Below are 26,841 nucleotides of genomic sequence, written 5' to 3'. Positions count from 1 at the left end.
CTTGCAACTCAACGACGCACTGGTCACTCAGTAACCCAGCGATTACATCAACAGATCTACGCGAGAGTTTGTAAAACAAGAGTTCAGTGGTTCAACCACATTATCACATGATTACGGTTAACACGCCATAAGTTGAGATACATTTCAAACTTAGAAATGAGGCCGTGCCACAGCTTAATTGCAAGGTGAGTGTGAAAGTGCCATTTCAAGATTCCAGCTACATATCAATCTAAAATGTTCGAAACAGATGACTATTCTTGTTGTCTTGAATACTCCGCTTACCTGGCTGACTGGCCTCCATTGATGGCTGTTTGCAATCCTGTGCATAGTGTCCACCTGCACCACAATTATAACAGGATACGTTGCCATTCTTTTTAGGTCCTAACCCATTAACACTGGTGACCATGTTGGCCACTTGGTACATCAATGGAAATCCTCGGACAAAACCCGGCATTTGCTGCATCCCGTAGTTAGTCTGATTTGCCATAGGGTCGTGCATTAGTCCGTTAGTGTAAGGGTTCTGATAAAAGGGCATCTGGGTTCCATTGTTTTGATGTGCTTGGTTGAGGTAGCTTCCATTACAAAGAGAGGTTATGCCATTGAAAGGGATGAAGGGAACTCGGATCAGCTGGCTGGGTATCGAGTTGGGGTAGTAGTAGTTGAGCAGAGGGTTACTGTTGGTCCCACAGCTACCTCGGCAGCCACAGGAACTACAAGTCCCACAGCCCAGCGGCTGAGCTGCTGGAATGGTCCCATTAGTACTCGTATTTCCTATTGTATTTATGTAAGAGGTGCTGTCACTCTGAGCTGTGCTGTGAGTTAACGCAGTATTGAGGCTTGGGACGGGGCCCGGCGTGTGGGTGGGGACTGAAGATCCAGTGGACTGGATCTGGCCTACAGGAGACGGAGAGGTTGCCGCACCCGGCAAAGGCAAAACGCTAGCCGGAGTTCCACTCAAGTTGTACGAGCCCTGTGGTGGGTGCAGGCCAGCGGCGGGAAGCATCACTTTCAAACTGGCGGACTCGGGCACTGTTCCTAGATTTCCGTCGGCATGAGGCAACAAGGCGTTCAGTCCTACGACGTTCTGCGCCGAAGGTTTCGCAGTGGGATCTAAAGCAGAGGGTGCTGGAAGTTTCCCGGATGGAGAGTGGCTGTGAACAGGGATGAAAGCAGTGTTGGCGGATCCGATGTTCACGGAGCCTGCTGGTGGCTGGGGTCCCGGAACACGGCAGTTCTCCAGGCTCATTTGCGGTGCCGTCATTTTATGTCTGTGCACCATGGGATGCAGTGCAGGACTAGCAGCCTGCAGGAGGAAAGGCGTCGCCACCGACAGAGGCGAGGGGATCAGGTCCAGTCTCTTCCCTGCTTCAGCAGCACCGACCGACGTTACGTGCGCAGAATCCCGAAGAGACACGGCTCCGGGAGGGACGGCGACAATCATCCCAACAGTTTTAGCGTCTACGGGAGCAACATAGTCTGGCTTCTTTCCATTTTGCAACATGTAGTGTATGGGAGGCATTAAAGGAGCGCGAGGAAGCAAAGGGGCAGGTGGATTCCCTGGAAGAGTACAGTTCTCACTCTGCACTGGAGCCACCTGAGCAGTTGGCCTCGTGGTACTTCCACGGACAGAGTTACAGGACGGCCTCTCTCTTTGTTTATCTTTCCCGGAATCCTCCGAAGTGCTATCTGAATCTATTGAAAGGAAATAGAAGCATGTAAATGTATTATATTTGTAACAAAAATAAAAACTTAATTCTGCCAAAAGTGTTTTTAAATTATACAAAAGCAGTTAGAAATTGATTGATGCTCACAAAAACACCCAATGCAAAGTGGAGGAAAATTGTGGCATTCCTTCAATAACTAGTCAAAATATCATAAGCTGGAAGAGAGATGGTATGGTAAAGTAAAACTGATATTTACCATAAATGGACCAATTTTCAAAGACTGACCTAGTACAAATATGCTTTAGGAACAGGAGTGGGCCACTCAGCCCCTCGAGCCTATTCCATCATTCAAGTAGATCATGGCTGGTCTGTCCCTCAACTCCCATTTACCTGCCCTTGATCCATATCCCTCGATACCCTTACCTAATAAAAAATTGTCGATCTCGGTCTTGAAAATTTCAGCTGAAATTAGGTATATGTGGTATAAAACTGGTGCTCTATTGTATTGTCATTTAAAATTGCACGCATGTCATTTTATATTTCTTCGGCAGCACCTACCAAACCCACGACCTCTGCCACCTAGAAGGACAAGGGCAGCAGGCACATGGGAACACCACCGCCCCCAAGTTCCCCTCCAAGTCTCACACACCACCCCGACATGGAAATATATCGGCCATTCCTTCATCGTCGCTGGGTCAAAATCCTGGAACTCCCTTCCTAACAGCACTGTGGGAGCACCTTCACCACACGGACTGCAGCGGTTCAAGGCGGCGGCTCACCACCACCTTCTCAAGGGCAATAAATGTTGGCCTTGCCAGTGATGCCCACAACCCCTGAACGAATAAAAAAAATGATTTTCTCCTAATGGTTACAAAGAACTGACTACATTTAGCAGTAAAAGTTTGGTTACAGAAAGTACCAGTTATGCTTGTATTTAAAAAAAGCAAAGTTCCAAATTTTGCATTTAGCACATGCCCATGGATGCAATGACATATCCAGATTGTAATATTCTTGCTGTCAAATTTCTGAGAGACACTGTATATAGACAGCATGCTGATGCTGCATAGAAATAGATTGGGAACATTTGGTACAACAGCTGCAAGAAAAATGTTCTGACGAAAAAGTAACGATCAAACTCTGAACACAACTCCAGTTGGTGGAGCTATCTGGCACTACTACATTAACCGTGGCATACATGGCAGCCTGGCTCAATGGTAGCACTCTCACCTCGGAGTCAAGGTTGTGGGTTCAAGCCCCACTCCAAAACTTGTGCACATAATATAGCCTCACACTTAAGTGCAGTACCGAGGGAGGGTGCCGCATTATCGGAGGCGCCATTTTTCAAATGGTTGTATTAAACAGAGGTCCTGTCTGCCTGGTGGAAGCAAAATACCCATGGCACAATTTGAAGAGGAGCAGAGTTCTCTCTGTCCCCAACCAATATTTATCCCTCAACCAACACCACCAAAAACGGTTGAACTGGTTGATTTGTCTCATTTGCGGTTTGGATCTTGCTGTGCACAGATTGGCTACCACATCTGCCTATGCAACAGTGACCACACTGCCAAAGTAATTAATTTACTGTGAAGCACTTCAGTACATCCTGAAAAATCACAATATAAACTCAAGCTCTTTCTTGCTCCTAACTCATCAGTTGGGAAGACTGAGTGCCACAGTTACAAGTGGAACATCAGACTTAAGATCTAAGCAACGGTGGACGTCACTGTGATCAAGCTAACAGAATCGGTGCATTCAACACATGGCAGATTTGACAACAGGCACTTGTATTTTTACAGCAACTCTTGCATAGCAGCAGAAGGGAAGGGGAGGGGTTGGCAGACTAGTTTTAATTTTAGGGGGCCTTTGAAGGAGAAAGGTAGTAAGGAATGCGGTTTGGGGAAGAAAGTTCCAAGGAGCATGGGCATAATGGCCGAAGGGGCAGCTGTCAATGGAGCAGAGATAGCTAGGAGCAATCCAGTGTTGGAGGAGCACAAGTTGCAGGCTGGGGACTCTCAGCTGCATGTGGACAGTACAAGGCGACACCTTTTATGAATTACCACATCGCCAATAAACCAAGCTAGGTGTGAAAAATGCAGGTACGGGGAAAGGGCCTGATGCACTACATCCAGTTACCATTCCAAGCCATATTGAGCACAGAGGCACTAAGCAGAGAATATTAATGTCTTACCCAGCAAGGGAATTGGGGGTGGGCAGGTAAAGGGTCAAATGTGGCTGCTAGCTACAGGAAACAAAACTGCGTTTGCATTCAGGTAATTTTTGACCACATCGCTTGACCTTCCCCCACCACACATGTTTTCATAAAACAGGTTAATTTTTTAAAAATATAAGTGCTCACAATAGTTTGACACTTCAATTTCATACTAAATAAGAGAAGTAAATGATTAAAGGCAATTATAAATTGGCATTAATTTTATGGTAGTTCGTTACACAAGGCACGCCAAAATATTAATCATCAAAAAAATCCCCCTCCCACATTTTGTTGGAATTATTTTTTATTTTGCATTTCATCTTCAGCATTTAAACCTTTGCACTAAAATTTTGTTGGACACCGTTAGTTTGCAACTATTTTAGTTGCACCAAATACCCAGTTGAGATCCGGCTATTCCACCACAATGTTACCGATCAGCTTTCATCATCTGCTTAAAGTTAAAATGCATGCATTTGCAAGTCAAGTCCTTTGAGCATCCACATAGTGTCAGAAAAAATGATGGCTTGTTTGGTTGCAGGTGGTTAAAAACCAATCTAGAGGGATTTTAGAAATTCAAACATAACTCACCTTTGTCTTTCTCATCTTCACTTTCACAGCTCTCTCTCCCATCGTGTCTTGGGCTGGAGGGAGAACTGTAACTTTCTGAAGAGCTGTCTCCACATGCCTCCAGACCAGAGCCAACATCCCTTAATTCTAAAACAATCAGGTAGGTGCCATTGAGTAATAAGATAAAGCCAATCACCTTTTCAGTCTGCAGTGTGATGATGCACAGGTACAGGCTATGTAGTCCATGGCATTCTTTTGCAAAATACTTTCTGTTTGCATCTCTCTACTTTCTCGTCCCTTGTCCTTCAGCCAAGTGCGCAGGACAGTTTGGGCTAAACCTCCATCGCCACTCATTCCACTCCACAACTGGGAGGTGTGCTGCAGGAACCAGTTCATTTCCTATGATGAGGAAATCCAGCTGTTGTTTAAACCACCCGCCCCCCCCCCCCCCCAATCTCAAACCAATTGCCAGGTTGGAAAATCTATATTCTCTCAATAGCTACACCACCAGATGATTTTGCAAAACATGCCAAAAAATATTTATATACAATTTTACAATGCCGAAAGCATACTAAAATGTAGTGATGAAGGACAGAGTCCGTGATACCCAACACAACAATTAATTCTTAAACTGAAAGAAAATACTCAATCTGCAAATAGATTGAATCGGATGTGAGCAAATATCAGAAATGTCACTGGTGTTGGATCAAAGGGAATTTCTCAAAACGGATAGCAATAAAGGTAGTGCTATACTTCATCTTGGCCACTAGGTGGTGCCACAACTTGTGTCAAAATGGTTTTAATGCTGGAAGCATTGCTCCCAAGCTCCAGAGTGGTAGGATTCTGGCTCTCAACATTCATTCCTACATTGTTAATGGGCTCGACTCGGACATTGCAGACGCCGAGCAGAAAGCAAGCATTTTCTCCCCTACAGGGATAGAAGAAACAACGGCCTCCATCACTGCTTCAGACTTCCTAATGCAAAAGCAAAAATACTGCGGATGCTGGAAATCTGAAATCTGAAATCAGAGACCTTTCATCAGAACTGGCAAAAAGGTCATCGGCCTGAAATGTTAACTCGGTTTCTCTCTCCACAGATGCTGCTGAGTATTTCCAGCATTTTGTTTTTATTTCAGATTTCCTAATGGTTAGTGCGAGAGCAGTGCTGCATTGTTAAGAGAAGCCAAGGAGTGTAAAAACTGAAGGAGGGACAGAGGAATTCAACATATGTTGATGATGCTGGGTGATCGATGGACGGTGCAAGCAGCTCCTCCACATCCCATCAGTTAGAATACTCGCATGATGCAATCTCAATACTGAAATATAGAATAATAACATTTTCCACAAGGGAGTCTAATCAGGTTGCAATCAGCTTTACAAGTACTGTACATGAATCACAATATGGGATTCTGTAATCGTTGCCATGATTAAATGACTGCAATTTTGGAATGGGGAAAAAGAATCAATTGAAATTGTTCCGTTAGTTACAATTACACTCCCCTCATTGGTACTAATGCTTCCAGTAGCATTAGAAATCAACTCACAGCTGGCTGACAAAAGCCAATTCTCTGGGGTTTCTGCTAAGTACTGAAGGTACAGATCCCAGCTACAATTATTTGCTCATATGTTGCTCGGCAAGTGTCAGTGAAGCACCAACTTGCAAGAACATAAGAATTAGGAGCAGGAGTCGGCTATACAGCCCCTCGAGCCTGCTCCACCATTCAATAAGATCATGGCTGATCGACCTCAACTCCGCTTTCCCGCCCGATCCCCATATCCCTCGAGTCCCCTAGAGTCCAAAAATCTATTGATCTCAGCCTTGAATATACTCAACGATTCAGCATTCACAGCCCTTTGGGGTAGAGAATTCCAAAGATTCACAACCCTCTGAGTGAAGAAATTTCTCATCTCAGTCTTAAATGGCCGACCCCTTATCCTGAGACTATTCCTCCTAGTTCTAGACTCTCCAGCCAGGGGAAACAACCTCAGCATCTACCCTGTCAATCCCCCTCAGAATCCTGTATGTTTCAATGAGATCACCTCTCATTCTTCTAAACTCCAGAGAGTATCGGCCCAATCTACTCAATCTCTCCTCATAGGACAACCCTCTCATCCCAGGAATCAATCCAGACTCTCTTCTAAATCTTGTCTCTGCCTTGCTTGTCGAGTTACAGTTGCCGAGGTATCTTTTCCACTCTGATGGTGAAACTTTTACAACACCAACTGAAATCAAATTTTAATTACAACTCTGATTTGGCAACATTTCCTTTGGAACTATTAATGCCTTTTGCCTCAATTACTTACTGAGCTCTTACTTGCATGGATTTCTCTTAAACCACGGCTTACCAAAACAATTGTAAAACAAAAATAAGGTTACCAATCGCTACCTTTACACACCCTTTATATAAAACAATGATCTGAGTATTACACATTATATTAGTATTGCTGGCAGTAAAGTCATTATTTACGATCATCGTTTTGTAAAACTGACTTGAGCAATATCAATATAATAGCAAAATATTGTGGATGCTGGAAATCTGAAATAAAAGAAAATGCTGGAAACACTCAGGTCAGGCAGCATCCGTGGAGACAGAAAAACAGAAAGACGAAGGATCCCAGACCTGAAACGTTGACTCTGGTTTTTCTCTCTCTCCACAGATGCTGCCTGACCTGCTGAGTGTTTCCAGCATTCTCTGTTGTTAGTTGAGCAATATTAAGTTCAACAATTAAGTTCAAAAAGTTGTTTTCACTAGATTTTATTGGTGGACTTAAAATGGAAGTGTAGCAAGACGGTGCAACAGTCTGTGCAACTTAGTCGTTTTGTAAAGAAATATCCAGCAGAAAAAGCACATTCCACTCACTTGTCTGAAAGTTCTTCCACCATATACAGGGCAAAAAAAAATATGCTTTTGGAAAACCCAGTACCCCTGCGCTCAAGGAATAGAGTGCAACTGAAGCAATCGCAAAGTAATGTGTTACCAAGCACCATAATGCTACTCCATTGCTCAACAAATTAAACCACCTGGAATGCAGGGAGATTAAGCAACAGACCCTAAAGAATATGGTAGCGCGTACCCACAGAATTAATGACAGCCCCAGTCACACACTACCCATACCTTCCAGGTCAAGGTCCCTCGGAACCGAACTTGGCAACATTTCCCTCGACCCTCTACCTGCTTACCGCAGATTTGGATTTTGCAATCACCCTCTCCATTGACAGTGATCATAAACCCCTGGGTACAATGTTTCCCCCCCCCCCCCCCCCCCTCCCCACCCCCTGATCACATCCTCCTTGCAAATGAAGTAGTCTGCTAAAGAATGAGTTACCCTCTCTTTAACACAACTTTAGAAGCTGGTAAGGGACAGTTAATCCCCACCTGTGCTTATAATGAAAGAAGGGGTGGAGGGCCCTTGTCCTGGAAGTCTGAGGCCACTCGGCATCAAGTAACACAGGCTTTTGAGTGTGATGGTAATGATAGTCAAGGTCCTCTTCAGCTGGAAGCCCACCACAACCGCCTCCCAATGCACCCCCTCCCCCCCAAGTTGTGATTTTGAAGTTGATCGAGCAACATTGCCATGGATCCCCCAACTTTGCCACTTTGACAGCCTCCTGGTCTCCCCTGCCCCCATAGCCACGTTGCCAACGCCCACCCCACCCACAGTAAGCCACTTTACTGGCTTTAACCTAACCTCCCCTAAAAATGTTAATTCCCTCACCCACCAGCACCTCTTCCCTTCCATCAGCTCTCCCCACCCCCACTTGGAGCCAATTATCCCCATGCCCTCTAACTCGGACTATTGTCCTTATTCTTGATGGTTAAGGGCGTGACGTGGATGACCAAAGTTCTTACCTTTTCCTGGCCCAGTCCACACATGCTGCACAGGTGGAATTCTCAGAATACCATTACTAACGGGTGTCCTGTGGCTCCCTCGGTCCGCCTTGTTTTTACTGCTGTTAAAAAGCAAAAGAATAAAATAATTAGGAATGGATCATAGAAAGACTAATTACTCCTTTCTCTTTGCCCAACTCCAAAGTGTTTCTCAATGATTGCCAATGTTCCCCTTTAGCTGCACAGCAATCACGTGTAGCCGGCTCCATGGGGCCAAACTAGTGTTTTATATAGGTTGTAATAACTTCCTGCTTTTTGTACTCTCTGCCTCTATTTATAAAGCCCAGGACCCCATGTGCTTTATTAACTGCTTTGTTAACCTGTCCTGCCACCATCAAAGATTTGCGCACAAACCCCCCCAGGTCTCTCGGTTCTTGCACCCCCTTTAAATTTGCACCATTTAGTATATACGGCCACTCCTCGTTCTTCCTACCAGAATGTATCACCCTCACAATTCTCGGCGTTGAATTTCATCTGCCATGTGTCAGCCCATTCCACCAGCCGGTCTACATCTTCTTGAAGTCTATCACTCTCCTCCTCACTGTTTACTGATCGCCACTGTACACCTCCCGCCAGTCCAAAAAAACAGCCAATCACAACTGTTTTACATCCCTCAGCCAATTTTGTATCCATGCTGCTACTGCCCCTTTTTTGATGAGAAATTTCTTCACTCAGAGGGTGGTGAATCTTTGGAATTCTCTACCCCAGAGGGCTGTGGATGCTCACTTGTTGAGTATATTCAAAAAATAGTTAGATCGATAGATTCTTGGGCACTAAGGGAATCAAGGATATGGGGATCGGGCAGGAAAGTGGAGTTGAGGTAAAGGTCAGCCATGATCTTATTGAATGGCGGAGCAGGCTCCAGGGGCCGAATGGCCGACTCCTGCTCCTAATTCATTTGTTATGTAAGGATAGTTGAATTGGAGCCAGCCAATACTTCAGTGCCATTCTTCATGAATAAGCTTAACAGAGTGCGTTAGAAGCCTCCTACAAGCATGTTGGGTAGTGCAGCCATGTTTGATCCAATCCTTACCCAAGCACTGTCCAACAGGGATCAATGGCCAGCAATCAGGACCAGGAACCCAAGCAGTCATTTCAGCTCCCCAGCCCAAGGACAACAGTCAGTTGCTGCAGCTCAACCTACTACTTGCCTTTTCCTCCTCTCTGACCTGAAATAAAGACTTACACCTTTCTATTCCAACTCATTCTTTCCCCAGCCCTTAAAGCTAGAGTTCCTTACCTCCCTTAATACTTATTTTAAACAAAATAAAACAGCAAGAGAACATTTAACCCTCACCCAGCATCTTTACTAATACATACATGTCTGTCTGAGTGTTCAGCTTCTTACTCCCAGGTGAAGAATTTCTTTTATCTTCCGACAAACACTACAACGGACAGGGAGGGAAAAAAACGCATAATCAGAAATCCATTTGAGTATCTGGAGACACAGTAAATAAAGAATAGCACCAGCTGAGACACAGGAATAACTGTAATCAGAACTGCTGTATTTTTCGCTGTGCGTACGCTATACTCCAACATTCTAAACCAGCATTTGTTTACAGCAAAACTTGGTACCATGTTGTATAAAACACCCTGTGGATAACAGTCTGATGCAAAATCTCTCACAATTCACTTCTTTAAACTCTCTGAAGTTCTACATTACATTATAAACTAAATGGTACAATTTTAAAGGGGGTGCAGAGAGAGAGAGACCTGGGGGTGTATGTACACAAATCTTTGAAGGTGGCAGGACAAGTTGAGAAGGCTGTTAAAAAAGCCTACGGGATCCTTGGCTTTATTAATAGAGGAGTAGAGTACAAAAGCAAGGAAGTTATGCAAGACCTTTATAAAACACTGGTTAGACCTCAGCTGGAGTATTGTGTTCAATTCTGGGCACCACACTTTAGGATGCCAAGGCCTAGGAGAGGGTGCACAGGAGATTTGCTAAAGTGGTACCAGGAGTGAGGGACTTGAGTTATGCGGAGAAGGTTAAGAGGAGATTTAATAAAGGTGTTCAAAATCATGGATAGTTTTGATAGAGTAAATAAAGAGAAACTGTTTCCAGTGGCAGAAGAGTTGGTAACCAGAGGACACCGATTTAAGGTTATTGGCAAAAGAACCAGAGGCGACATGAGGAACCATTTTGTTTTTACGCAGCGAGTTGTGATCTGGAATGCGCTGCCTGAAAGGGCGGTGGAAGCAGATTCAAAAGTTACATTCAAAGGGAATTGGAGAAATACTTGAAGGGAAAAATTTGCAGGACTGTGGGGAAAGAGCTGGGGAAGTGGGACTAATTGGAGAGCTCTACCAAAGAGCCAGCACAGGCACAATGGGCCGAATGGCCTCCTTCTGTGCTGTATCATTTTATGATTCGCTTTCAAATGCTTTCCATCTTCCCTGTAGTAGAATACATATAGAAGTGAACCCTTTAACAATGCAAGATTGTAGTGTTCATTGATAACTAGTCCATTGCACATGGTTATCAGTCACAATATAGGTCTCACTTATCCTTCCTTTTTTAAGGCAGCACTTTCAGCAGGGGAGAGAAAAACGAGAACATTTGGGAAGGATGTGGGAAAGAAGTTTACTCCTGTTGGGATTATGGTCCTAAGAGGCACCAACAGTTTTTTGGTACTTCGCAGAAGTGCTCAATCTTCATACGCAAGTCCAGACAGCGAGTGTCAATGGACTATTTTGGCGTGAAAGCATCAAGCCAAATTCTATCCCATCAGATATACACCCACCCACTAGCAGGGGTCATTGGATGGCAAATCAGGAATGGGATTCCTGGCCGATTTCCCCCTCTCCCTTGCTCAGGGTAAATGATAGCTCCCCAACTGCTAACCAACATGAGCAGGGACTGGGAATCCAACTTGGGATCTACTGATCTATATGGGTCAATATTCACCATCATGCTATTACTGCACTCGAGTCACTCCTCACTCATCTCCCCTTGCACAGCACATGCCAGAAACATCCAGTTTCTGCTTCAGTGCTTTCACCGGGCCAAACTCACGGCCCCATAAAGAATTGCCAGCTGCACCCTAGCCTCAGTGTTTACGTCCCATGCTGTACGCCTTCTCTGGAGAGGATTAAATATTTCCAGCCAGAACACATCCTCTTCACCTCTTCCTTGTATGCCCAGCCAAACGAGATGCAATTTATTTATCACTTCCACCTTACCATCAAGTTCTACTTTTGTCCAGTCTCCCTCCTTATGCTTCATGCTCCAGGTTTAATGTTCGCTTTCGGCAAGCGAATATAAAATCCTAGTCTACAACTTAAGGGCGTTCCTTTTACACCTCTCGCCCACCAAATCAACAATTAACCCAAGTTATACCAACCACAACATTCCAGATTGCAAAATAATTTCCCATTAATTTAAGAGTTCTCAACTCAGTGCCAACATTGATAACCACCTTTATAAATTGAACCCAGCTCAACCCCAAAAATCTCCAATCATCTTGCTGGTAAGCAGTACGTAATGGAAGCCGGTGAGGAAATGGAGAAAAAAATCAATTCCGAGAAGCCCCACAGTGAAATCTATCCAAGCTGGGCCTTTGTTGGCATACGGTACCACATTCAAAGATCAAGATGCTGGGTAGAGTTTGTAGTATAGAAGAAAATCAAATTTTCATTTCTTTCAATTCAACATTAGAACTATCCATAATAATTTTCACAAAAATACAAATCAAGCTTTTGGGGTTGCAATGGGAAGTTAATGTTCCATGTACGCTCCAAAATAGCTTTAGAGCAGACTTTTTTGGGTAAAGGCTTCTGCAGGGAGACATAGATGTCGCAGGACTTTAAGGTGACGCACTGAACACTGCAGCCTTCAAGCCAAAACGCAGCAAGCGTGCGGGAACATGTTTTTATTTCATTCCAGAGTGCAGAGACTGTGATTTAGCTATTATACTACATATTAGGTAATGTTTCCCGCTGCCGTTACAACAGTTTTTTGGCAGTACTGGGGTGGACGGTGGCAGAAAATTGGTTTTGAATCAGATCCTTGCCCATTTCCTTGCCAGAGTCAGATTTTCTAGAGTCATTTCCACTGGAGGCCAGAAGTGCCTGCTCAAATATGGGTGCACGTAAATGAGGCGGCAACGAGTGATACTACGTGTAACACTTCGTCATTATTGGCAACACTGGATGCCTGGAATGCCAGCATTGCTAAGGGAGGCAGAACAGCGTGTGCCTGTGTATAAGAGGGAAGTAGCACTTTCAAAATAATTAATCCGATCAAGTAGAAAGATGGGAACACTTTCGTATAAATCTGTTAGAAGTTTCAGATTTCTTCCAGTCCACCGAAATTCATCAGACAACCTCACCCAAGATTAGGAACTTGAACTCGACCGTATAAGGAGTACAGGAAACTTGCTCGATCCACCGGCAAAGTTCAGGAGTCGGTTCAGTAAGTTTTTTTTCTTTTCGTTGCTTTTTTTTCCCCACCAGTCAGGCTCTGCAACGTCTAGCTGAAGCTGTTGCTAAGCTACAGAGACGCTTGCAAGGTACGGCCGACTGTTTAGAAGCACAGGGTTTGTTGCCAGATAAGCTCCGTATGTTTCAACATTAGCGCTGGTTTGTCCGGCAGTTTTGATGGGACGGCAACAGCTCGGTCCCGTCAGTGCCGGATATCACAAAGTTTCCTGTAATTACAACATGTACTCTCTCCTGTCCTGGAATGGCAAGGTGCCCAAGGCAGGACATTTCAGTACTAGATGGGTAACGGGAGTCACTCATTGATGGGTCTGTGTCAACCGATCAGTTCTGTGTTGACTGTAGAGCCCTGAAATAGCTGGTCTCCCTCCCCAGGGGAAAGCAACACTTCAGTTGTTAAGCAAGATTACTCAATTTAAAAGAAAAATCACAGGGGTGGGGGCGGTTGCAGAGAAGGTAAAAAAGTATTCAATACAGAAGTGCTGGATAGTAATTATGGAGATATGAAGGACAGCCATGCAGTAGAGAAAGTTCAGTGTGCGCATTAAAAAGACTCATGAATTTGGTCAAGCAAAATTTCACACCCACATGTTCCAGCACTGCTGTACAGTGGTCAGCGTTGTGTTTCATACTGTAGTTCCTTTTCCTCCAGTCCAGTACACCATTCTGTTCAGAGTGCTGTAAGCCCACACCATCCCCTGGAGATTTTACACCAGAGACGCTGTAAGGAAAAGAGAAATGTTGAGGAAACCAAAAAACACAATGGAATGATCATTAAACATGACCTGCAGTTGTGTCAGTGAGTGTGCGTCACTAAAGATCTCCCCCATCAACAATAAAAACATTTTAATTCAGTGTAATGGGCAGCGGAAGTACGCACCATGAATACTGAATTTAGCCACAGTCCTCTTAAAAAGGTTTGATTTTTGTTAATGATTTGTCCTTCTCTATTCCCACTCCCATTTCTATTGAATTTACAAAATTATTTTAAAAAGCCTGCTGACCCCAAGAGAGCCAGTTACTGCTACTGGACAGTTGAAGAGACCCAGCGAGTCTTACTAATTGAAAGTAAGCTTCACCCAGAGCTTAGCTGCAGTATTTAAACATACAAAAAAAGAGTAAATGCCAAAGGTCAGAATTCTGGCACCATTTTTGCATTTGTAGGAATGGAGAAGTGACAATGTAAATGTCCTTACATTTACATTGAAAAATGTGAAACAAAGTCCTTTAGAAGGACAATTAGAAAATCTTCATAAAACTACAAAGTTTTTCTGCACTTTATAAATCCATTTTGTTTGAAATGGAGGGTACAGGTGTACAAAGTTTAAAGTACACCACTTATACACAATTGGCAAACACGCCTTACAAAATATTCCACCACTTCAACAAAACCCTTCTACAGGCAAAGTGCCAGAGTATTGCTAAATTAAACCCAAAATTCAAGTAACTTCACGAGGTAAAAAAAAAATGAAAACTTTCAAAAGGTTTCTCATTCTTTTGAATTGCAAAGCTAACAATGACTTCAGCCTCAACTAGAACCATCCCTACAGGTCAGCTTTAACAGGAGAAAAACTCGACTTTACTTGACTTACCTGCAACCTATCGTTTTCCCTATGTTTTTCTTATGATGAATCGCTTGCTGTTGCCCATCTAGAGAAATATCAAAAATCACATTTACAAATGATCTACCAAACTTTTCCACCTTAAAGTAACCAATCGTTGAATGGTCAATTTCCCTCCCCCTGATTTGAAAGGATTTTCTAGTGACAAATGCATTATCTGTAGCTCTTTAATTTGTTTTCTGAACAAAAAGCAGGTTGCCTCGAATTGCATTTCTTACTCAGCTACCCCTTGCTCGAAAGAAATGGTGCCTTGGAAGGGCTGGAAAGTCAGGATGAGAAATGACCAAAGCACCTCCCAAACCCACGACTTCTACCACCTAGAAGGACAAGGGCAGCAGGCGCATGGGAACACCATCACCTCCAAGTTCCCCTCCAAGTCACACACCACCCCTACTTGGAAAGATATCGGCCGTTCCTTCATCGTCGCTGGGTCAAAATCCTGGAACTCCCTCCCTAACAGCACTGTGGGGGCACCTTCACCACACGGACTGCAGCGGTTCAAGAAAGCAGCTCACCACCACCTTCGAGGGCAACTAGGGATGGGCGATAAATGCTGGCCTTGCCAGCGACGCCCACATCCCGTGAACAAATAATAAAAAAAGTAGAAATTGACTACATTGATCAGAGCAGAGACATGATAGACCACTGGAATGTTAACAAGTTATGGTAAAGAGAACACTGGAGATGAAGCTTCACAATGCCACATTTATTTCAAATTACAGACACGTATTGAATTTTTTTTTTTTTTTTTTTTAAACTTCAGCTCACGAGTTAACTAGCCAGCCCACTGTCTGAGATGTGACAAAAGGTTGCGGACAGAACAGAATCACCATCAGTTAAGACTCCATTCTCGGCTCCACTTTTTTTTTTTTTTTGAGAGAAGAAAATTGTACGGCCTCAGACTATTTCTTTAAAAATGCGATTTGAACCTAGTAATATTTTTCACACAACAGCACCGCCAGCTGATCAAATTAAGCACCACATTAACTTCAACTGCATTAGCACAGCGACCACCACTTGGCTAAAAACATGCATTTAACTTGATTCTTTGCCTACCCAGAAATGTCAAAACGTTTATATTAACAGTGGCAGTTTAGAGATTTATTTTGGGGGGGGGGGGGGGGGGGGGCCCCCCCAAGAAGTGGTGAGAGAAAGAAAAAGTTCTATGGTCAGTTTACTTCTCTCGTCTCACCCAAGTTCAAAGGGGCTGAAACCCAGAACTGGAAAGACTTGTAAAAAGTGTTACAACAGAAACAAATACTAGTTAACGGAAAATAGGCACTGCACATTGCAGCGTTCATACTCCACGTGGTGCTCTTTTCAGGTCAAGGGCCCCACAATCCAATTAAGAGACTAGTGGCCAACTTTGCTGCGCTTCTTCCCCACATTATTCGCTGTGGACACAGTTATTGTCATCATCGCTCGTGACACAAATACCACAAGTCAGGCAATGCTTTCCTTAACAGTACACCTAGAAGGAACTACAAAGTGCTGGTACACACTAATATTACCAATATAAATTCCCAATTGATTAGCAGGGCAAGGGTTAAAAGCACACGGCGCACAGTATGTAAAGCCAAGTACCTTCTTCCTGGCTGGAAGCCTCAGAACTGTCTTCTTTGAAGTGTTCTGCAGACTTGGACAACTTTAACGCTGGCTGTAAATTAGCTGCAAAAGAAATTAAGATGCAATTTAAAACATCTTACCGTGTTTATAACACTCCAGTGAAACAACAGTAAAGCCCTTTGTTAATTCAAGCTAATTACAGGTTCACACACACAACTGTAAAAAAAAGTCTCACCTTTCTGCAATGAAAAGGTTTCAAGATGTCAGTTTCTCCTTCAGCTAGAGCTCCAGATGCCTTGGACACCCTTAAGTAGCTCACTCTGCTTTTCTTTGAGGAGAGAACATTCCTCCACCCCTACCTCAGCCCACCTGCTGTTGAAACCTTCATCCTTGCTTAGTCACCGCCAGACCTGACTATTCCAATGCTCACCTGTACATCCTACACCCAAACACCAGCTCATCTAAAACGCTGCCGCTTCTAATCTAACACACATCATCCCAGTCACCCCACACCAATCTACATTGGCTTCCAGTCCTCCAAAGCCACAACTTTAAAATTCTCAACCTTGTGTGTTTAAATCCCTCCATGGCCTTGCTCCTTCTCATCTTTGTAATCTCCTTCAGCACTACAACCACCAAACTCTCCATTCCCGACTCCCACCTCAGACACCTGCTCTTTCTTCACCATCACTGGCAGTTTTACATTCATCAACTTAGGCCTCAGTGTGCTGGAATTCCCTCCCTAAATCTCTCTGCCTCTCTAACTCCTCCAAGACTCTCCTTGGAGCCCAACTCTTCAACAAGGCTAGTGGTCACTCATCCCCCACATATTTACTCCTTTAGCTTGGCATCCAATTTTTCTTATACCTCAGTGAAGTGTCTTGGGACATTTTTCTATGCTAGAGGCACTATACAAATGCAAGTTGTTTTTGCTATTCTGATGCCGAGGCATCACAGCCAACCCTGACGCCATCTTCATAGGACATCCACACAGTCCCAGTACGAGTACTGGAACTGCAATTCAGGTCAGATACCTGGTCAATTCCTGCCCCCAAGCCCCCCTTAACCCAGACACATCAAGGCCAATTTTAACACCAACTCCCCACCCTAGAGCAGCTAACTCCAGAGAGTTTCGAGATCAGACCACAAGATCTTTCTCGTTTGAATGGCTCAGCTACTCATGATCAATAAAAAGAGTGCTCGGGAGAAGAAAAAAACTTGCATTTATATAGCACCTTTCACGACCACAGGGAGCCCCAAAGCGTTTTACAGCCAATGAAGCACTTTGAAGTGTGGTCGCTGTTGTAATGTAGGAAACGCAGCAGCCAATTTGCGCACAGCAAGCTCCCACAAACAGCAATGTGATAATGACCAGATCATCTGTTTTAGTGATGTCTATTGAGGGATAAACATTGGCCCCAGGATCCAGGGATAACTCCCTGCTCTTCTTCGATATAGTACCATGGGATCTTTTACGTCTACCTGAGAGAGCAGACGGGGCCTCAGTTTAATGTCTCATCCGAAAGACGGCATCTCCAACAGTGCAACACTCCCTCAGTACTGCACTGAGAGTGTCAGCCTAGATTTTTGTGCTCGAGTCGCTGGAGTGGGGACTTGGAACTCACAACCTTCTGACTCAGAGGCGAGTGCGCTACCTACGGAGCCATAGCTGACACAAATTAATGTTTTGGCTGTAAACTATATCAAAACTGAAAACAAAGCATGCATTTTCGGAAGGTTGGAAAAAAACAGATGAAATAGGTACTCTGATCAGACAACAATTTAAAGAGTTGAATAGTCATGTAAAGTTTTCTATTAAGCAACTTGAAGATCATTAAGCGCATTAACTCCCTCATGTGATTGGAGTGCCTGCTGTTGTCCCTTCCTCCTGACTGTACTAACGTGCTTGCTTATCTTTTAGTTCTCAGTTCTGATGAAGAGCGACACCGTTTCTCTTTACAGATGCCGATTGGCCAGTGTATTTCTAACGTTGTGTTTTTCAGGTTTCCAGTTCTCACTTTTAACTAGCTGAGTCAAGGGAAGCTCAAGATTAAATAAAAATAAAAACACCTGGAGGCCGAGTTGTATTTTACAATGCTCCTGCAAGGAAACAGATGAAGCATGCACACACTCCATGTTTATTTCATGAAAAGATTTCCGCAATCTTGCATAATGTTGGTCACTTACTGTGGTGCTGACTGTAGTCAGATGACTTCCCAAGGAAAAATTCACGAACGTGTTCACTTTTTAAGAAAGCTCGAGTTGGAGACAGAAATAGTTGCCTAATGGATAAAGACAAGAGATAACCATAAGTCAGACTGGCATTTCTATAGCACTTTTCACGACCTCAGGATGTCACAAAGTGCTTTACAACGAAAGAAGTACTTTTGAAGTGGAGTCATTGTCGTAATGTGGGAAACGCAGCACCCAATTTGCACACAGCAAGCTCCCACAAACAGCAAAGTGATAATGACCAGATAATGTTTTTTGTTATGTTGATTGAGGGATAAATATTGGCCAGGACACCGGAGGTAACACCCCTGCTCTTCTTCGAAATAGTGCCACGGGATCTTTTACATCAATGCGAGGGCAGACAGGGCCTCAGTTTAACGTCTCATCTGAAAAACAGCACCTCCAACAGTGCAGCACTCCCTCAGTACTGCACTGGAGTGTCAGCCTAGATTTTTGTGCTCAAATCTCTGGAGTGAGACTTGAACCCACCTGACTCAGGGGTGACAGTACTGCCCACTGAGCCACATACGCACGAGACAATTAGGGTTGGGCAACATCACACACCTGAAACAAAACACTACAGAATTAGCACTTAACCTGGTCTAATTATAGTCAGTTATAGTGCCCTAGGGTCACAGCATTGATCCTGAAATCAGCAATAAGAAAGCCACCTCATCTCTTTCTGATGAGCAACTACTGGGGTACGTTATTAGAACAAGAATCAAAGCGGACTCAAAATGAATCCCCATCTGATGGCATTTCTACTTGCGTTCCTCTTGCAGTAGTTTTACAAAGCACAAGCTCCACTTGTGGAGCAGCAGAGCCAAGCTACACCATGTGCTTACAATGCTTGGAGGGCTCCACTAATGGGCATTCAAGTGCACGGTGACTGCCATTTGGGATATACGTCTACACTGCATTTTGATTGAAGAGAATTGACAGGAGTGCAAGATTTCCAAAAAAAAATCCAATCAATTCATGGACTTTGTGCTGGACAGCAGAGGCAGGATAGGATTAGGCAGGTAAGTATGTGGCTAGGGACATGGTGCAGAGGCACTGTGTCACATGGTAGGACAGGAGGAGGCTCTAAAACTGGATTGCCTTCACCTGAAACGTATGGGCAGAGAAAATGAATAGAACGGGTGGGGATGAATTAGGAACATAGGAACAGGAGGAGGCCATTCAGCCCCTCGAGCCTGCTCTGCCATGCAATGAGATCATGGCTGATCTGCGACCTCACTCCATATACCCGCCTTTGCCCCATATCTCTGAATACCATTGGTTAACAAAAATCTATCAATATCAGATTTAAAATTAACAATTGACCCCCCAGCATCAATTGCCATTTGCGGAAGAGAGTTCCAAACTTCTACCACCCTGTGTGTGGAGAAGTGTTTCCTAATTTCACTCCTGAAAGGTCTGGCTCTAATTTTTAGACTATGTTCCCTAGTCCTAGAATCCCCAACCAGCAGAAATAGTTTCTCTCTATCTATCTTGAAAACTTCAATCAAATCACCCCTTAATCTTCAAAATATCAGGGAATACAATTAAAACTAGTATGGCAAGGAGAGGAACACCAAATCAGAGTGAGACTATGGCTGCTGAGCTATGCAGAGAGATTAGGGTGGCATTTTGAATATGAATACAATTGTCCAGGGGGATTTTAATTTACCAGGGTTAACCAAGGTGGGAAAAAGAGCCAAGAGATTTACTTCCTGAATAATGCCACAAACTGTCTTTTGACCCAGATGGTTAAAGAGCACAAGGGGATGGCAACTCTGGATCTGGTTTCATGCAACAAAGCAGAGATGATTGAATGCCAAAGCTAGGGAACATGTTAAAAACCAAGACTACAATTGCATTTGGTGGCAGACTCGCCAGGGATATAGGAGTACAATGAAGACTTTAGATTTTCAAAGAGTAGAAGTTGGGGGAAAATGAGAAAGCAGTTAGAACATACTTTAGAACATGCATAAGTAGGCCATTCGGCCCCTCGAGCCTGCTCCGCCATTCAACAAGATCATGGCTGGTCTGATCTTGGCCTCAACTCCACTTCCCTGCCCGTTCCCCATAACCCTGGACTCCCTTAACGTTCAAAAATCTGTATCTCCACTCTAAATATATTCAATGACCCAGCCTCCACAGCTCTCTGGGGTAGAGAATTCCACAGATTCACCACCCTCAGAAGAAATTCCTCCTCATCTCGGTCTTAAATGGTTGACCCCTTATTCTGAAACTATGTCCCCTAATTCTGGATTCCCCCACGAGGGGAAACATCCTCTCTGCATCCACCTTGTCAAGTCCCCTCAGCATCTTATGTTTCAATAAGATCACCTCTCATTCTTCTAAACTCCAATGAGTATAGGCCCAACCTGCTCAACCTTTCCTCATAAGACAACCCCTTCATCCCAGGAATCAACCTCGTGAACCTTCTCTGAACTGCCTCCAATGCAAGTATATCCTTCCTTAAATAAGGAGACCAAATCTGTACGCAGTACTCCAGGTGTGGTCTCACCAATACCCTGTACAGTTGTAGCAGGACTTCCCTGCTTTTATACTCCAACTCCCTTGCAATAAAGGCCAGCATTCCATTTGCCTTCCTAATTACTTGCTGTACCTGCATGCTAACTTTATGTTTCATGTACGAGGACCCCCAGATCCCTTTGTACTGCAGCATTTTGTAATCTCTCTCAATTTGCTTTTTTATTTTTCCAACCAAAGTGGATAACCTCACATTTTCCAACATTATACCCCATCTGCCAAATTTTTGCCCACTTACTTAACCCTTTGCAGATTATGTGTCCTCCTCACAACTTGCTTTCCCACCTATCTTTGTATCAGCAGCAAGTTTGGCTACATTACACTCAGTCCACTTCATCCAAGTCATTAATATAGATTGTAAATAGTTAAGGCCTTGGCACTGATCCCCGTGGCACCCCACTAGTTAGTTTGCCAACCGGAAAATGACCCATTTATCCCGACTGTTTTCTTTAAACTTAGCCAATCCTCTATCCATGCTAATATATTACCCCCAACACAGTGAGCTCTTATCTTGTGCAGTAACCTTTTATGTGGCACCTTATCGAATGCCTTTTGGAAATCTAAATACACTACATCTACTGGTTCCCCTTGATTCATCCTGATCATTACATCCTCAAAAGAACTCTAATAAATTTGTCAAACACGATTTCCCTTTCATAAAACCATGTGGACTCTGCTTGATTGTATTATGATTTTCTAAATGTCCTGCTACTACCTCCTTAATGAAGGACTCCAGCATTTTCCCAATGACAGATGTTAGGCTAACTGGTCTATAGTTTCCTGCTTTGTGTCTCCCTCCTTTCTGAAATAGGGGTGTTACATTTGCGGTTTTCCAATCTGCTGGGACCTCTTCAGAATCCAGGGAATTTTGGTAGATTGCAACCAATGCATCCACTTCTTTTAAGACCCTAGGATGCAGGTCATCAGGTCCAGTGGACTTGTCCACCTTTAGTCCCATTATTTTACTGAGTGCTTTTTCTCTAGTGATAGTGATTGTTTTAAGTTCCTCCCTCCCTATAGCCCCTTGATTATCTACTATTGGGATGCTTTTAGTATCTTCTACCGTGAAGACTGATACAAAATATTTGTTCAAAGTCTGTGCCATTTCTGTTTCCCATTATTAATTCCCCAGTCTCATCCTCTTGGGGACCAACGTTTACTTTAGTTACTCTCTTCCTTTTTATATACCTGTAGAAGCTCTTACTGTCTGTTTTTATATTTGCTAGTTTACTCTCAATCTATTTTTTTTTTTTTTTTTTAAACTCATCCTTTGCTGGTTTCTAAAAATTGCCTACCACTAAACTTTGCAACATTGCATGTTTTGGCTTTCAATTTGATACCATCCTTTACTTCCTTAGTTAGCCACAGATGGTTCATCCTTCTCAAAGTCCTTCCTTCTCACTAGAATATATCTTTGCTGAGAGTTATGAATATCTCCTTAAATGCTTATCTACCGTCTTACCCTTTAATCTATTTTTCTAGTCAACTTTAGCCAACTATGCCTTCATACCTTTGTAATTGCCTTTATTTAAGTTCAGGACACTGGTTTGAGACCCAACTTTCTCACCCTCAAACTGAATTTGAAATTCTATCATGCTATGATCACTTTTTCCTAGAGGATCCTTTCTATGAGATTAATTAATCCTGTCTCATTACACAGTGCCAGATCTAAGGTAGCCTGCTCCCTGGTTGGTTCCACAACATATTGTTCTAAGAAACCATCCCAAATACACTATGAACTCTTCAAGGCTATCTTGGCTAATTTGATTTGTCCAATCAATACGAAGATTAAAATCGCCCATGATTATTGCAGTACTTTTCTTACAAGCCTCCATTATTTCTTGCTTTATGCTCTGTCCTACAGTGTAGCCACTTTCGACTACTCCCACCACTGACTTCTTTCCCTTATTATTTCTTATCGCCACCCAAACTGATTCTACATCTTGATCTTGAGCCAATATAAATTTCTCACTACTGCACTGATCTCATCCTTTATTAACAGAGCTACCACACCTGCTTTTCCTTTATGAAGCTGGACTAAAATATATTAGAAGGGCAAAGTGTAGCGGAGTCGTGGTAAATTTTTCAATGCACCATGCTGCAATTGCAACGTTAATGCACACCGCTGGGTAAGAAACAATAGGAGCAAGAGGAAAGCCAGAAGCAACAAAAGGAGATAATGCAAGGAATAGGTCAAGAAAGGAGGGTATGCACTTCAAATATAGATCTTCAGGATCTGTGATAGACAGACATGAGTACAAGGATAAAGAAGAACATTAAAAAAAATTGAGCTTCCAAAAAAAATTGAGGCGCAAGATTAGGACTGGAGGGAGCATAAAATGCTCCTTTAAGTACATCTGGAGTAAACGGAGTCAAGGAAAGGCAGAAGGGTGGAATTAGGCAGCCCAAAATGGTGGACATCCTGGACAATTTAATTTTGAAACCAATGCTACTCATGAAAGAAGGCTAGAAAAAGCAATACTCCTGAGGATTGGGAGCAGTTTAGGAGTCAACAAAGGAGGACAAAGGGATTAATTAATTAAGAAAGGGAAAATAGAATATGAGAGTAAGCTAACAGGGAACATAAAAACTGACTCAAAGCTTTTATAGATATGTGAAGAGAAAAAGATTGGTGAAGTCAAGCGTAGGTCCCTTGCAGTCAGAATCAGGGGAATTTATAATGGGAAACAAGGAAATGGCAGACCAACTAAATACATATTTTGGTTCTGTCTTCACAAAGGAGGACACAAATAACCTCCCAGAGATGTCGGGGAACATAGGGTTTGATGAAAGGGAGGAACTGAAAGAAATCAGTATTTGTAGGGAAATGGTGTTAGGAAAATTGATGGGACTGAAGGCCGATAAATCCCCAGGGCCTGAAGGTCTACATCCCAGGGTACTTAAGGAAGTGGCCCTAGAGATAGTAGATGCATTGCTGGTCATCTTCCAGAACTCGATAGACTCTGGAACAGTACCCATGGATTGGAGGGTAGCTAATGTTACCCCACTATTCAAAAAAGGCGGTAGAGAAAAAGCGGGGAATTATAGACCGGTAAGCCTGACATCGGTAGTGGGGAAAATGCTAGAGTCTATTATAAAAGATGTAATAGCAGAGCACTTGGAAAGCAGTGACAGGATCGGACAAAGTCAACATGGATTTACAAACGGTAAATCATGCTGGACTAAACTACTGGAATTTTTTGAGGATGTAACTGGTAAAATAGATAAGGGAGAACTAGTGGATGTGGTGTATTTGGACTTTCAGAAGGCTTTCGATAAGGTCCCACATAAGAGATTAGCGTGCAAAATTAAGGCACATGGGATTGGGGGCAAGGTATTGACTTGGATAGAGAACTGGTTGGCGGACAGAAAGCCAAGAGTTGGAATAAACGAGTCGTTCTCCGAGTGGCAGGCAGTGACGAGTGGGGTACCGCAAGGATCGGTCCGAGGACCCCAGCTGTTCACAATATATATTAATGATCTGGACGAGGGAATTGGATGTAATATCTCCAAATTTGCAGACGATACAAAGCTGGGTGGGAGGGTAAGCTGTGAGGAGGATGTCGTGAAACGCAAGTACGATTTGGACAGGTTGGGTGATTGGGCAGAAACATGGCAAATGCACTATAATGTGGATAAATGTGAGGTTATCCACTTTGGTGGCAAAAACAGGAAGGCAGATTATTATTTGAATGGCAATAGATTGAGAGAAGGGGAAGTGCAAAGAAACCTGGGTGTTATTGTGCACCAGTCGCTGAAGGTAAGCATGCAGGTGCAGCAGGCGGTTAAGAAGGCAAATGGTATGTTGGCCTTCGTCGCAAGAGGGTTCGAGTACAGGAACAAGGATGTCTTGCTACAGTTGTACAGGGCCTTGGTGAGACCGCACCTCGAGTATTGTGTGCAGTTTTGGTCACCTTACCTGAGGAAGGACGTTCTTGCCATGGAGGGAGTGCAGCGAAGATTCACCAGGCTGATACCTGGGATGGCAGGAATGACGTATAAGGAGAGATTGTGTCGATTGGGCTTATACTCACTGGAGTTTAGAAGATTGAGGGGGGATCTCATCGAAACCTATAAAATTCTGTCAGGTCTGGACAGACTAGATGCAGGAACAATGTTTCTGATGGCTGGGGAGTCCAGAACCAGGGGTCATAGTCTAAGGATAAGGGGTAAGCCATTTAGGACTGAAATGAGGAGGAATTTCTTCACCCAGAGTGTGGTGAACCTGTGGAATTCTCTGCCACAGAGGGCGGTGCAGGCCAGTTCATTAAATATATTCAAGAAAGAGTTGGATATATTTCTTGAGGCTAAAGGGATCAAGGGATATGGGGAGAAGGCAGGGACAGGGTACTGAAATTGGATGATCAGCCATGATCTCATTGAATGGCGGAACAGGCTCGAAGGGCCGAATGGCCTACTCCTGCTCCTATCTTCTATGTTTCTTCCACAATTAGCAATTAAAAAGACTTCAGGATAGATGCTTTTTCCAGATACTTCATCTACCTCTGTCTTAAAACTCTACGATTCTCTCTCAGAAATGAGGGTTGATTTTCCAAGAAATGGGGAGAAAACATTAAGGACAACAGTAATTACTGAGGAAATGACAGAAACATTGAAGACAATGAAGGAGAATAAGGCCCAAGGCTGAATGACCTGCACACAAGGGCACGAAAGGAAATGGCCGTCAAAACCAATGGCTGACAAGTCAGTCAATTTTTGGCTGGGATAGTTAGGAAATGATTAGAATTAAGAGTTGTACCCAAGATTGAGAGAAGGATACAAACGCCTTTATGTATTTTTAAAAAAAAGCAAAAATGCACATCCCGGAAATTAAGAGTGGCCAGCCAGACAGATCATGGGTAACATGTTGGGGGCCATCCTGAAAAAGGGAATCGCGAGACACCTAGAGAAGCATGAAGTTATCAGGGCACAGCAGCATAGCTTTCTGGGGGGCAGGGGGCAACGACAATGATTCTCCATAAACCCGTTAGAATTCTTTGAGATACCAGAGCTTGTGGCTAAAAGGAACTTCATGAACACTGTTCATCTAAAATTCAGTGAAGGGTTGATACAATGCCACATAGGAGGTTGCTCAATAAGGTAGAAAAGTATGGAATACATGGGCAGCCATTGAAGTGCACTGGCCACCAGCTGCACAAGGGAGCAGAGGGAAGTGACCAGTTAAGTGCCCAAGGGTCAGTGCTCGGACCATTGCTACTCACATTGTGAGTTGATGATTTGGAAGTGGGAAGAGACACAAAACTGTCAAAGTTTGATCATGACACGAAGGAGGCTGTGGCGGGTAGGAGGGTCGCAAACAAAGGCAGGATCATTGTGCACAGAGGATTCTTGGATAGATTGAGCAGCTGAGCCGGGAAACTGAAAGTTAAATTTAGTGTTGTCATTTGGAAAGTAATGAGACTATGAAATAAATAAAACTGGAATTATAAACTTTATGCTAGTCTACAGGGTACAGTACAGGAAAAGGATCTGGTGGCCAGATCATGAAACCACCTGCACAACATATAATCATGGGTTATACAGTGCATAGAGTAAAGAATTAATCACAGGATGTATGCCTACATAAGGCATTGGTTTATCCCCATCTAGAGTAATGTGCGCTGTTCTGGTTGCCATATTACAGCAAGGACATCATGACATGGAAAAGGTGTAGCAAAGGCTACCCATCTAATCCCTGGCACCAGGCAACTGAACGACAGGAGCTGAATAGGTTTACATTAGAAAAGACAGATGGGGTTTTATTCAAGGTATTTAAGATGCTCAACAGCATTGACAAGTTGACCTCAAACAGTTTACCATTTCCCCTTGTTCTCTGAATGGGGGCTAAGAGATGAAGTTCAGAAGACGGAAGGTGAGTAACGGATCAGATGTAACTATTTCACACAAATCAGCAATTCACATTTAAAATGGACGTCCCCAGCAATCAAAGCCAGTAACATTAGTAATTTTAAGTGGATGTTGGACAGGCATTTGGTAAGAAAACAATTGAGATAGTTAATTCTGCACGGTGCTTTTGAACTCTGGCACCAGCCAGATGTCTTTTCCAGTCCTGTACATTCCTACAGTTCCACTTTTAACTCATCGTTTGT

General features: G+C 43.5%; 1 protein-coding gene and 1 long non-coding RNA gene across 2 annotated transcripts in view; one reads left to right on the top strand and one right to left on the bottom strand.

The window, feature by feature from the left end:
* Window positions 1-6,065, top strand: part of LOC147117885 (uncharacterized) — a 62,262-nt gene extending 56,197 nt beyond the window's left edge. Inside the window, exons 2-3 of the long non-coding RNA XR_015078561.1 lie at window positions 4,491-4,600; window positions 5,577-6,065. This is a non-coding gene — a long non-coding RNA (uncharacterized LOC147117885). The remainder of the gene's footprint in view (window positions 1-4,490; window positions 4,601-5,576) is intronic.
* Window positions 1-26,841, bottom strand: part of zcchc2 (zinc finger, CCHC domain containing 2) — an 81,836-nt gene that overhangs the window by 5,692 nt on the left and 49,303 nt on the right. The window contains 8 exon segments of the mRNA XM_085989275.1: window positions 283-1,692; window positions 4,462-4,587; window positions 8,292-8,392; window positions 9,651-9,715; window positions 13,359-13,491; window positions 14,363-14,420; window positions 15,977-16,060; window positions 18,146-18,240. Of these exon segments, the coding sequence (XP_085845401.1) occupies window positions 283-1,692; window positions 4,462-4,587; window positions 8,292-8,392; window positions 9,651-9,715; window positions 13,359-13,491; window positions 14,363-14,420; window positions 15,977-16,060; window positions 18,146-18,240 (2,072 nt within the window).

Source organism: Somniosus microcephalus, chromosome 5 (assembly GCF_052327205.1).
Source record: "Somniosus microcephalus isolate GS21.2 chromosome 5, FLI_Smic_1.0, whole genome shotgun sequence".
Taxonomy (NCBI): domain Eukaryota; kingdom Metazoa; phylum Chordata; class Chondrichthyes; order Squaliformes; family Somniosidae; genus Somniosus; species Somniosus microcephalus.
This window is presented reverse-complemented; position numbering and strand designations above follow the sequence as displayed.